At 38.7% G+C, this 13,549-nt stretch overlaps 1 protein-coding gene across 3 annotated transcripts in view; it reads left to right on the top strand.

Annotated features, from left to right (window-relative positions):
• wdr7 (WD repeat domain 7) overlaps positions 1–13,549 on the top strand; it is a 93,727-nt gene that overhangs the window by 61,949 nt on the left and 18,229 nt on the right. For all 3 annotated transcript variants that reach the window (XM_074689893.1, XM_074689894.1, XM_074689892.1), the window contains 2 exons: positions 1,839–2,066; positions 9,557–9,743. In XM_074689893.1, the coding sequence (XP_074545994.1) occupies positions 1,839–2,066; positions 9,557–9,743 (415 nt within the window). The remainder of the gene's footprint in view (positions 1–1,838; positions 2,067–9,556; positions 9,744–13,549) is intronic.

Genomic DNA, 13,549 nt, shown 5'->3' with positions numbered 1-13,549 from the left:
ACGACCCTATCTTACAATGATAGAGAATCCATTTAAAAAAAAAATTCTGGATCCAGACAGTGATACGGATCAGCTCCATAATTCAACCACTTCTTCCTTATCCCGTTTTGGACATTTCCTGAAAATTTCATTAAGATCTGTTTGTTACTTTTTGGGTTATGTTTTTCACAGGCAAACAGATAGACTCTCCCTAAAACATTACCTCCTTGGCGAAGGTAATAAGGATTCTTTTAGTATGTAAAGTATGAATCCTCAATTAACACACTGTTATTAAAAAACAAGGAGTAAAGTGAGAAAGTTAGGAGAAGGCATCACAGTGTAAAAAAATTAAATAACAAAAGGTAGAGTAAAGCTTACAGTGCATACTTGTGTATAATATAAATGAACAGAATCAGAGAAGGAAAAAATGTCAGTTATGAAAATGTAAGTGTTCATCTTTGAGTTGAAGCTTTTTATTGTCTGATACAGAGTTGAACTGTCAACAGTATAGTTTCTTTCTTCTCTATGTTTCTCTTCAGAAAGCTATTTATCTTTCTTTAATCCTGAGTGATGATGTTTTTGAAGTTGAAGCTGTCGTGTGACAATCAGTAGAGATAATTGAACGTTTATGAATCCAACATTAGAAGAGAACACTGTGCGACGTTCAACAGGAAGTAAACACAGCAGTCACCCAGCCTTTCTATTCATCACACCCAGTGTGCTCGGTCACCCCTACACCTGAGGGAGGGTGTGTGTGTGTGGGGGGGCTGCTTGTTCCCCTGTGATACAAATCCATAATAATACTATGCTCGCTCATCCAGAGACAGAGAAAATAAGAAATTGAAATCTGAGGGTGGAGGCAGCAGGAGTGTGTGTGTGTGCGTGTCTGTATGTGTGTGTGTTCAAATGTTACACACACACACACACACACACACACACACACACACACACACACGCACACACGCACACACGCACAGATTTTCTGTGTAGTCCTTATTGGGCCTTTGATCAAAGGTGTGTAAGGAGCTCTCATCTCCTGCTGGGATACTCATACAGACACACACACTTATTGGTCACACACATACACACACATTCATTCATCCCTCACAGGGCTGCAGCAGCTTCCCGCTGTGTGACACACTACACACAAAAGAAGACACACCCACTAGCACACTCTCTCTGTCTCTCTCTCTCTCTCTCTCACACACACTCACACACTTACTTCACACACTTACACGTATAACAAAAGAGTCCCCAGTTGCACGTGTCCAAAAATCCTTGCTGATGTCTGTGAACATGGCCGTCTGTGTGTGTGTGTGTGTCTGTGTGATCGCACTGTGACTAAAGGCTTTCAGCAGGACAATGAGACGTGTGTCTGCGTGTGTGAGTGTGTGTGCAAGTAATGGTTAATACTGGGACAATAGAAGTGTGCCTGTTCAGTTGTTATCGGCTCACAGGAGGCTCACAGGCCTGCTGCTCCAAAACCAGCATTCACAATGAAATGGAGGAAAAGAAAGACATGAAAAAAAACAGTCCCTCACACACTTTCTCTTCTCAGCTGAAACTCCCTCAAGGTGGCCAGGAAGGGAAATAAACTGACCAACATTTTCTTTTCAGCCTTTAGTATGTAGTGCAGTGTTATGAAAGAAAGTTTTTGTAATTGTAGACCTTGGCTTGATGTTTTTTTTTATTTTTATTTAGTCACCAGAAAAAGATGGGGCATTGCTCTCTTTTTAATGCCACCGGTTAGCACAGTCAAGAAATTATTCAGATTTAAACTTGAAACAATGGACATTAAGAAATCAACAGACAACCCCAAAAACATTCAAGTCCATCATCTTTCTCTGTTTCCCCACCAGGATGTCTGTCCAACCTTCCACCAAATGCCAAGAAGATCTCCAACTCCTACGAGGAGCGCCGTAAACAGGCCACTGCTATTGTGCTGCTGGGGGTCATCGGTGCAGAGTTCGGCGCTGAGATTGAGCCACCAAAGGGTTCCTTACGGGCTCGAGCTGGCGGTCAGGCTCCTGAGGGCTTTGGACTGACAAGCGGGGGATCGTCCAACTACTCCTTGGCAAGACACACATGTGAGTTAAATACAGTGATTACAGACTCTTAGATCAGCAGTGTTTTCATTCTGGATATATTTATTTATTCTTAAAGAGACTGCATTCACAATTTCACATCATAGCAGCCAATCACAACTCGCTGTCTGACCTTCGAACAGAAATGGTCACTGGTTCTTGTTGTGGTCCTGAATCAAGGTTTTCCAAACTCTGAACTATAAAACTGACAAAGTAAAAACTTCAGTGTTGGATTAAAGGTGAGGAGAGGGATGCGATTGATTTTCACCCACCAAGCTTGACACCTTAAGGAGCTTGGCGGTAACTTCCACACACACCCTTAAATGCGCACTCTCCACTCACACACATATAAACACACACTCACTGAGCCCAGCCCGTCCCACGCTGTGCCTGCAGCGTTGGACCTTGGTGGGCATCAAACCTGCACTAAGCAGAGCTGCTCTTCCATCCCGCTGCTCCTGTGCTCTGATTGGCTGCCTCAGGGGGGGAATCCGCCCAGCGACAGGGCCTGTATTTTCACTGATAGGCTGTGGACCGTGAGGGTTCTTAGTTGGACTTTTACACAGCAGTCAGCTCACCTGTGTGGACTCACCGGACACTCACACAGAAATCCACAGAAACCCTAGAAGCTCAGACATCAGATGGAAAAAGTCAAGATTTAATTGATCCCCTAGAGTTGAGCTTCACCTTCCACAACCTTGGAACTCAGGCAGGATATCATTACACTGTTTAATTTTTTAAATTTTGTTTAATTGACTAATCCTCAAAGTCTTCAGTGTTAACTTGTCATAGCTTTAAGCAAATACAGACTGTGTCAAAAAATGCAGATCCTTAATGCAGCCTCAACAAGTCTCTGTGTAGGCTGTCTAAACTGACATATGACCACAGCACTGTAGTGAGTAATCAGCACTGGTACGGGTGTTAACATGCAGAAATGATTAAATTTTGACGATTGATTTTTTTTTTTTTGACATAAGGCTCCTTTAAAAAATTAACCCTACTCCATTTAGCATCCTGAACCTTTAACTGAGCCTAAAAAGTGACTGCACCCTTGAAAACAAGCTCCTTCATCTTGTGCTGCTTCCATTCATGCCTCCTCTTTGGTTTATCCTTCCTTCACTCTTTTTTTCATGCTTTCATTTAGTCTGTTGTTCTTCTTTCTCTTTCCATTCTCCATCTCCCCCTTCTTCTCTCCCTGTTATGAAATTGAAAGATGGATTGGTGTTGTTGGCGTGCAATGCTGTGTGTGATGAATGAGAGCTGTCCCAGAGAGAGGGAGGGTACATTGGTCTATACAGCTGAGTATAGATTGATGTTTTCATGTGGAGAGGGGGGAAATGTAGGGAGAATGGAAGGATAGATGAGCTCAAGGATGAATGCAAGGAAGGAAGGACAGATGATGACAGAGGAAAGGTAGGATTTTGTCGGACAGGATAAAAGAGACCAACTCTACATCTGTGTCTCTGGACAATAATTCTCTCAGTAAATGTCAGAAAACCTGGAGCCCCCTCTGAAGCCCGTTCACCATGAACGATGGCATTTTTAAGCATTCATGAGAGCTGATTGGAAATTGAGTTTTATTTTGTGTTATCAAAAATTGAACAAGGATGAGCAGGTGGTGGGAAATACAAAACGCACTGCTGTGAATCAGACCCAGCAAATCTTAATGTGTTGAACACGGAGTCAGTATGAAATAACAGTAGAGGGAAATTCTGGAGGTTTAACACCTGAGGCCCTTTTTTCATGTTTTGGCCAGAAAGTTAGAGTAAGTTACTGCAGTGACTTTTCATAGAAAGGATTCCTATAGTGTTAGAGTTCTATGTTGAAAAATTACCCTGTTTTTGCAGCAAGACACAGTCATTTAGATAGTTTTAGGTAGCTCACATTAGTTCAATTGAGTTTTTATTGTGTTACTTTGGAGGTATGTTTGGATCCCATGAAATGTTTGGTTACACCTCGAGAACTTAGTTATGTCCTTTCAGGCTCTTTACAGAAGCCCTGCCTCAATAGCTCACAAAAAAATAGGGGTCTTATTAATTTTATGAAATAAAAAACCAGCGAAATAAATTTAAAAAATGCACAAAATAAAATAAGTTTAAAAAAAAAAGAATCAAAGGGCCTGAATTTTAATGCATGACTGTGGGAACTCCAAACAAAATGTTCAGTTTTGTCAAGTCTGGCACTGATAATGTTGGATATTCATTAATACAATAGCCTTGTAGAACTAACAGCGAGTTTTCTTTTTTGAAAAGATATTGACACAGCATTATACAACGATTGTTAGACCTGTGATTAAATATTGATATTTCAACTCTTAATATCAATATTTTTGTTACAATAAAAAATAATATTCTAGGTGAGTACAATAAGTCCTCCACACCTCCACTGCAATAGATGGCACTCCACGGTATGTTGCCCATAAACTGTAAAATAAATATAATCTCAAATTATATTCAAAATATTTTATACCTAAACTTGATGATGTGGGTTTTGATGCTGTTAATGTATATTTTTTCTATATTATCGGGTCAGTTAGTTCATTTTAAGTTTAATTTTACAGTGTAGTAGACTGATAATGATAATCATAGTCATGTTGTGTGCAACATTAGATTTTTTATGTGTAACATTAGTTACACCAAGTGACTTTAATCACTTTCACCAACCAACCCCATCTTTCACCCAATGATTTTTGGCAACATTGGTTTAATTTCACAGTAGTCAGAGTGACAAACTTGATGCACTATATGTTTTCAAGTTAAGTGTTTGTATGTAACACTGCATTTGACTTTCATGATTTCAAGCACAATAAAATACAAAATATGTATCAATCAAAAGTTTAACTGTGTAGAATATCGTAAAATTGTGCTATCATGATAATATCATATTGTGACCCAAGTATTGTGATGCATATCTTATTGTGAGGTTCTTGCCATTACTCATCCCTGTACAAAATTATATCATAAATCCTAGTAGGACTCCTAATTTTAAGCATACTGATGCCAGTTATGTCCTTCAGATATAAGAATCAGTTCTTTGGTGAGTAGTGAAAATGCAAGCATCAAAAAAGAAAAAAAGTTGCAATTTTTATACTTGAATGTGATTTTTCCGTTATATTGCGAACAAAAGTTATTTTGTATCGTGTGTATATCTTATTGTGAGCTCTATATTGTATTTTGTATCATCAGTTGACAATTTTGTTACACCACTAAAAAAAAACTCTTTTCAACTCAAAGCTCTGACTGCATCATTCATATCCAAGGAAAACAAACAGCCACTGACACTTTTCCTCTTCAGTAGAAAAAAAGTATACATTAATTCACTGATGACACAGCAAGACCACTCAGGTTTGTAGAGTCCACAGTGGGACAGGGTATTGTTCCAGTCTTGAAATGAAAAGCCTAGAGACTTAGCCTCACTGTTGCTTCTCTATTCTGCAAAGTGCAGTCAGTGCTGCAGGAGCTGCATTTGAGCAGACGATGGTTGGGGTTCATTTTTGCAAATTATTTAACAGTCAATAAAACACCTGCTGCACTTAAGTTCCCCCCAGCACTTAAAGATTTGCAGCCGTTATTTTTATTTTTTTTTTTTTCTAATTTGCATAGTGAATGAACTGCAACTTATACATTTTTTTTCAGTAAGCAAGGAGGTACCAAAAGTTTTGACATCATTTTAGACAGACAGGTGTCCTCCATTATATCTTTTTTGTCTCCTATTCTCTGTTTTACTCCCCATCAAAAGAGGTGGCACACCTTGGAGACTTGTTTGTTGCTTGTGGTTTAATTAGCAAAATAATACTCACTGCTCACCATACAAGCTGTCAGTTGGTGGTTCATTATTTTACAGGTGTTTTTCATATTTGTTTTCTTACATCTACTCTTTTTCTCTTATTTACTTTTATAACAAACACAGCACCTCTCCCTGGCTCTCATTCTTTTTCTTTTCATATTATGTTTGTTTTTTTCCCCCCTCTTTCTGGCTCCCTTCCTCTGCAGCCAGTCTGATCCAGCTCTCATCCACTAACCAAGTCCCTCACATTGATTTACCTTCACCTCTCATTTAAGCTCAAACAGAGGAAGAGAGAGTGGAAAGGGGGGGGCAGAGTAGATGGAGGGAAGTAAGTAGGGAGCCTGTTAGTGGTCGACTCGGCCTGCTAAACTTTGGACGCCACTGATCTGTCACTATTTCACACTCTCTACCTCCTTTCCTTCCTCCTTTGCTCCCTCCTCCTCCTCCTCCTCTGCTCTAATCACCCCTCTGTGTGTTAATGTGACATGTTTACTGTGCTAACTAACAGCTCATTACTGCTGGCTGATGCTTTGTCAATAGCTGTTGGTTCATTTGGGTCCAGGCCTGCCTTAAACAAAGATGTCCGCTGTGAGAAATGGACCTTAGCTGGACCTCTCACACTCTGTCCCAGAAGGGAGAGGGGCTGTAAATTTAGAGCCTGTATTCAGCCAATTAGATCAGTCAATGTGAATGGTCATCTTTAATGGCTGAGGAAAAGTAAATTATTGCATATGGAGTGCAAATGTGGCTGTAGCATCAAACAAAAAAAAAAAATCACACACTCCTGCCCACCCACAGTCAGTCACTGCTCACAGAGTTGAACTTTGACCTCCTGACCTCTGAGGCCCTTTCTTATTGGGGGAGGGGTTGCCAGGCCCAGTGTCAAAAGCATGCACGCACATTCAAAAAATGTCAGGGATTTGAATTTGACTGGTGACCCTGAGCCTCCCTGACCCCTTAATCATACCTATCCTCCTTCTCCCTCCCACACAGTCGCAAGCGTATTGATTGATTATCAGTTTATTTAAAACAGTTTGTCTAAAGGGAGGAAAACCAAACAAAATGGCATTAGATGTATCCAAAATACTATAAAAATTGGACGCTAATTTTAAAATTTACTGTGCTATTAAAATTTCTCAACAGACATACTGGTCTCCCTAAAATCCACATTTTTGTATGCAATAAGAAACAGAGAAGAGCAGTTTCTATTGTGGTGCTTATTTCAGCACCATGGACAGAGAGACAAAGCCTGCTGTGATAACAGCACCCTTTTCTGGCCTTTTGTAGACCTTACTGTCCTAAATTGGGATGGAAATAGTGGAAACGTTACATTACTGTTTTGATTAAGTTTTAGGATTACTTGTCCATCTTAGCCTTCTATATTTGAACAAAATTCCCATATTTATAACAAACGATATATATAATAATATATAATTTTAATATTAAGGTGTAATTGATTACTATAGCTTGTCTTGATGACTTGTAACAATCATTACCTGGAGGTCAAAGTTCATCAAACACAACATGACTTGATATTCATAGTCCATTCTTTGTATGTTTATGGTCACATGTAAAACAAACCTGATTGATTTTAGCTTCTGCTGATGCCTCAGTGTTAATCACCAGCTGAAAGGTCAAAGGGCATCACTCTATCACCGATTCAGTTAAAACACGCTAACTGACATATAATCTGCATGTGTGACCCTTAAGTTTCACACATGAAGCTTGCCCTTTTTTGTTGCCCACTCTTTATGTGCTCCAGTGAAGAGTTCTGTATGTTGTATTGTATAAATTGCAGACACATATAGTTTGACACAATGTCTTATTGTGTGGTGTGAAAATTTGAAGAAAGTACATTTTCTGTCACCAGTTTTTCAAACAAAATATATATCTTAGCTGTGCTTTGGATATGGATTCAGTTTACTCTGCAACAAAAAAATAAAAATCACTTAGATTTTCTGTTTATTGAACAGAAGAAACAGAGAGCACTTTCTGAATACAAATTATGCAATTAAAAACAGGTGATTTTCATTCTGGGATGACACAGTTTGGATTGGAAATTCATGACTTCCTTAAGATGTGCAAATTTTGTTTTTCGTTTTGATTCCCAACAGGAAAATTAATCTGTTACGATAACCCCAAAAGAAAATTATTATTATTATTCAGCAAACACAAGCTTACATTTGGGTAACATAAAAACTACCATGGTAAAGAAAAGTAGTGGCTTGTAAGGCAGATGAAAAAGAATATTAGCCCAGTCTTTGCTCTGTATCTGTACGACCAACCATACAGGCTAACAAAGTTAGCCCCAATGTCCATTTCTTACGGTCTCTGTTCCCCAAACAAGGTAGTCCAATGATGCTAACAGAGTTAGCGCTCTATCTGTCGCTGCTGGTATATATTATAGCAGCATTACCCAGCAATGCTAACACACTTAGCCTCTAGCTTTGTCTTTCGTAGCCCAGCCATAGGCTCTGTGTGTAGATATAAACCAATAAAGAAAGGGGTTTGCCATTTAAGGCTGTCTGATGATGAAATGCCAGTAGATCCAGATGATGAGATTAGCCGTGTGTGTCTGGAGACTTAAAGACCTTTAGAGCCACCATAGGACTATAAATACTTTAGGTACAAGATCTGTTTTATATCAGATTTTTCTTCATATTATGACTGTTTAGCATTAACATTTCAAGTGACAATACAATGAATTGTATTGATCCATGAGTGGGTTCAGAAGAAGAACTAAAGCGCTTTCAAGATGCTAATGGAGACATGTAGAAATGGCTACAACACCTGGAACAATTTGATTTAACAGTAAATGACCAAGCAAATTAAAGGGAATCAGAAAAGAATGTGCTTAAGTTAGTTTGTTCCAAACATTTTATGCAACCAGTTGTTTGATTTGCTTATCTGACCGACTTTTTCTTAGACTTTATGTTTTTAGCAGCACTTAGTTAGGACACTGCTGAAAGCTCTGGACCTCGGGTTTCAGATGGTGAGACAGGCAGGGGAGGGTGTGTGTGTGCATGTGTGTTTGTGTGTATGTGCTAAGGGGGGAGGGGTGTTATTGAGAGATGGGGATATTTTCTGGAGTCGTAATGGTCAGCCTGTCCCCACAGAGACTGGCTCAAATGTCAGGTCAGCTATGAAGTGACCCTCATCCTGCTGCCTGTCTTTATCCTCTCAGCTTGTGTCTGTGTGTATGGAAGACAAAAGTTGAATTATTTTTATTCAAACCTTAAAGAAAACATTAGGATAAATGTGTTTTATAACAGATGTGATTTCTTTAAGGAAATAAATCTTTCAGGTGGATTTTTTGTGAGGCAAATGTTAATGGATTTAGCAGGGCTTTGATTCAGAGATGATAAGGTCATTGGGATTAAATTTAAATCAGTTAAACATGTAAGAGAAATAAAGAGTAAACATGGATGTTTTGTTTTAGCCTTTTTAACTCTTAAACGGTTGAACATGTCAGCCAGCACAGTGCATATATGTTTCAACATGCTCCTGTAGGAGCTGGGATCAAACCCCTAACCTCATGTTTGAGAAGTTACCCACTCTGCCAATGTGCCACAGTCTCCCTGAGCTGATAAAGTCACATGAAACGCTCCAAAATTGATCAACCTCCCCATCAAGCTTTTGTCACTTCAGTTTTAAGATTTTACCTTTCTGTTCTACTCTGATTCCACTTTTTTTTTGTATGTTTGCAGGTAAGGCTCTCACCTTCCTACTGCTGCAGCCCCCCAGCCCAAAGCTGCCCCCCCACAGCACCATCCGCCGCACTGCCATCGATCTGATTGGCCGGGGCTTCACTGTCTGGGAGCCGTATATGGACGTGTCAGCAGTGCTCATGGGACTTCTGGAGCTCTGCGCTGATGCTGAAAAGCAGCTGGCCAAGTGAGTCCACAGTCACACACCCCATATGTTCCTGCTACTTCATCAGATATCACATTTTAAAATATATTTTACCTGAAGAGGTAAAGTACCTTCAAAATGTAAATGAGAAATCAAGATACTGGGGAACCAAGTATCTGCTTGTTTGAATGCTAATTTTATCTGATTGGGTTTCTAGGTTGAGTCTCTATTTCTACACCCCAAGGGTCAGTTACATTTCAGTTTTATCCGTTTCTAAGAAACAAAAACAGACAGTGACATGTAACAGGGGGACGACATGAGCAGGAGAACAATTAGTATCATAACCCACAGTGTGGAGAAGAAAGGAATATCCGCTTCATACTGTCACTCTGAGGCTGTGGTTTACTTATGTGAGTGGAGGTCAAAGGTCACAGCGAGGAGGTGATTCAGCGACATCCTCTTGTCAATGATACAGAGGACTGAGCGTGTGCATGTCTTGCTCCCCGCTGAAATCTAACTGGCTGAAATGAGTTGATCCTATTAACACTGAAACTCGAGCCAGGTCAGTCTGGTAAAATGAGTATAGATATGTCTGCTACTGCTGAGTGTGTGTGCGTTTCTGTGTGTATTTGTGTGGGAGAGAGCGGGAGGGAGAGAACCAAGCAAACATTTTGGCATAAAATTTATATAAATTCACTTCAAGTTAAATAATTTTAAAAAGTCAAATGAAAGAAAAATGCTTTTATTTGCATTTCATAATATCTTTAAATTTCCTGTATCTCTTCGGAGAAGAATACCACTTAGGATCAAAAAAATCAGAGAACAGTGTGTTAACTGTGATCAAATCACAGTTAAAAAAGAGACTTATAAAATGGATATATTTAAGTTGATGACTATTGCTGAAAAGAGCCTGCCACTGAAATCTATAAAGTAAGCCTGTATCCTAAGCTAACATTGGCATATTGCAAGAAGTACAAAGCAACGCAGAGACACAAGCCACTGTGTTACTGTTTAAACTTTTTCCCCTCTGTCCTGCTCTCTCTGTCTCTCTTTCAGTGTCTTTCTCTCTTTCTCCTTCTCACACACAGACACACACACACACACACACACACACACACACACACACACACACACACACACACACACACACACACACACACACACACACGCAGCCAAGGAGTTCTTACCATGTATAATTAATAATGAGATGTCTGCGGCTGTGTTTGTTGCCTCCTGGTATTGTTGAAATAAACAACAAATGGCTGATCAATGAGGCACAATAATCAGATGAGTACTTTATAATTCAGAGTGACACTACATCAACACACACACACACACACACACACACACACACACACACACACACATACACACACACACACACACACACACACACACATACACATATAGATAGAGAGAGAAAATGAATCGTACCCTTGTTTTTATTAGTCTCTTTTATTAGATTTTACACTTATAATGACACAAAGCTTCAAAAAACAACACAACTTCACAGTGCATTCATTTATCACAGTGTTTTCAAAGCATCCACATGTAGTCACACCGGTTAAGGGCTGTGTTACGTTAACAAAAAGTATATGACCGTTTTCACTCTTTTAATGTTACTGCCAGGTTTAACACTGGTAATTGAGACAAGATCTAAAGCTACAAATTTCGTGGTCTATGAAATTGAAATTTTAATTTCAACTCACTGGCTGGGCCAAAGGTAAGACAACACCATCAGAATCAAGGTCAGGTTATTAAATAAGGCTAAAGAAATAGTTAATGGGACAAAAAGTGAAAATTTGGTTCCCCAATTGTGGCTAACACTAGCAAAGCTAGCACCTTTCAGTCCGTCTTGTAGCAACCGCATGTGCTGTTTACACATTACGCCGTATGAGTTGTTACTTATCAGTTTTGCCAGACACAGCCTACATACAGCTTTATCTCAATTTTCTCAACCAAAAAACTCAAACTACACTAGGCTATTAGATGCCATCTGTCATATGCTTGTGAGTTTTTCAGTTTTATGGTGGTAGCCATTTGCCAATAGTTGTAAAGTAAACCCGGTGCCATGTAATGAGGGGAATAATGTTTTATCAACTAATTCTGACCAGAGCCAAACCATCCCCAGTCTGATTTGAAGCCATCTCATTTAGATACTCAGAAAAAATGCCTTAAATGATGAATACATCTTACTCTGCCTTTTTCAAATATACTTAATACTTTCATCACCAAATGATTATCTGATATGCACACAGCCTATAAACCTGTTTTGAACTTTCATTCTTGGTATTTAGATCTGGAGGATTTTTTTTTACATAACAATAATTATAAAAGCAAAAAAAAACATGTATAATAAGATACTAAACTTTAGATGTACAATGTCAAACATTACTTCAAGCTGAAATCGAGAGAAAACTTTTAAACCATGTAAAATTGTCACCTCATCAGATGTCCTGCGGTTATCTAGAATTTAAAGGCCCCATGCTGACCTGTTGTTTCCCTCTCTCCTGGTCTTATCCAATCAGAGTGTGATGTGTTGTCACATCCACTGCAGAGATAAATGCATGTTTTATTGTGTGTTTGAAAGATGGAGGATATAGTATAATTTCCGCATGCAGGGATAAATACATCTTTTTCTCCTGTTATCATTTTCTATTTGTGTTTTTGAAAAATTCAATTTTTCATGCAGAGTTAAATCAATGTTTGTGTAATCTGTTTGTATATGTCCTACAGAGATAAGTACATGATGTTTTCATGAGCTCAACAGGATGATTCAACACGGATAAACATGATCAGAAAACTACAGGTCACTTAAAAAAAGTTTGATCGATGATTGGGCTTTCAAGTCTCAGTGTTCTTCAGGGAATGACAACTTTGATTCAATTATAATAGAAAAGAAGATTATTATGTGAAGGCATCAGTAAGATTTTAAAGTATCAGCGAGTCAAGTCCATAAGACAGAAAGTGAGCGGAGAGTGGCCTGGTAATTTGATACTGCAGAACAAACTCTATATCTGCCTTTCAAATTTGTTTTTCTTTATTTTGCAATATAGGCCAATCTTTCTTTCTTTCGTTCTTTCTTTCGTTCATTCGTTTATTCTTTCTTTCTTTCTTTCTTTCTTTCTTTCTTTCTTTCTTTCATTCATTCATTCTTTCTTTCTTTCTTTCATTCTTTCTTTCTTCCTTTATCTATTTATTTATTTATTTATGATCATTATACAACAAACATCATGTGTTCACTTCTTTTTTCCCTTCTCACAATCTGATCCATGTTTTTTTCCTCCTTTTGTGCAATATCAATGCACATCATGTTACAACATCACAACATAAATTAGAATAGGACATGGGGTGTTGTGTAAAAATTCAAAGTAAACAAAAGTCAGGCATTTTGGTGAAATATACATTTCCACTTCTAAATTTTCCCAAATTAACTGTCCTTGAGCCTCGAAGAAGAAGTAATTCTTCCCATAACATGGTTTCCATATATAACATCATACCACTCCTTAATCAACAACTGGTTTTAGCCATTTCTTAGTGATTGCTTTCCTAGCTGCTGCACTCAGTATTCCAAACAGTTTCTTAGTTCTGATGTTTAGAGTTCAAAAAAAAATTATTCCCAGTTGAAAGTAAGTTCAGTCTTGAATTTCTAATTCAGGATGTATCATACACCAGAAAGTGCTTACCTTTGGACAGTAGTACTTGCTAATCTTTACTAAAACCTTGGCGATGCAAAAGCTACACTTTGGGCCTGTGAAGAATTGAATATCAAGTCAGACATAGAACCTGCCACTCAGGCCATCCAGTTACCAGTGTGTCTGATGCAGCCAGTGTTGATTTCTTGCAGC

This window comes from Halichoeres trimaculatus, unplaced genomic scaffold (assembly GCF_033239565.1).
Source record: "Halichoeres trimaculatus isolate MK-OKI-2021-1 unplaced genomic scaffold, fHalTri1.1 fHalTri1_scaffold_16, whole genome shotgun sequence".
Classification (NCBI taxonomy): Eukaryota; Metazoa; Chordata; class Actinopteri; order Labriformes; family Labridae; genus Halichoeres; species Halichoeres trimaculatus.
Note: the sequence above shows the minus strand (reverse complement) of the source record. Positions and strands in the feature narration are given on the sequence as shown.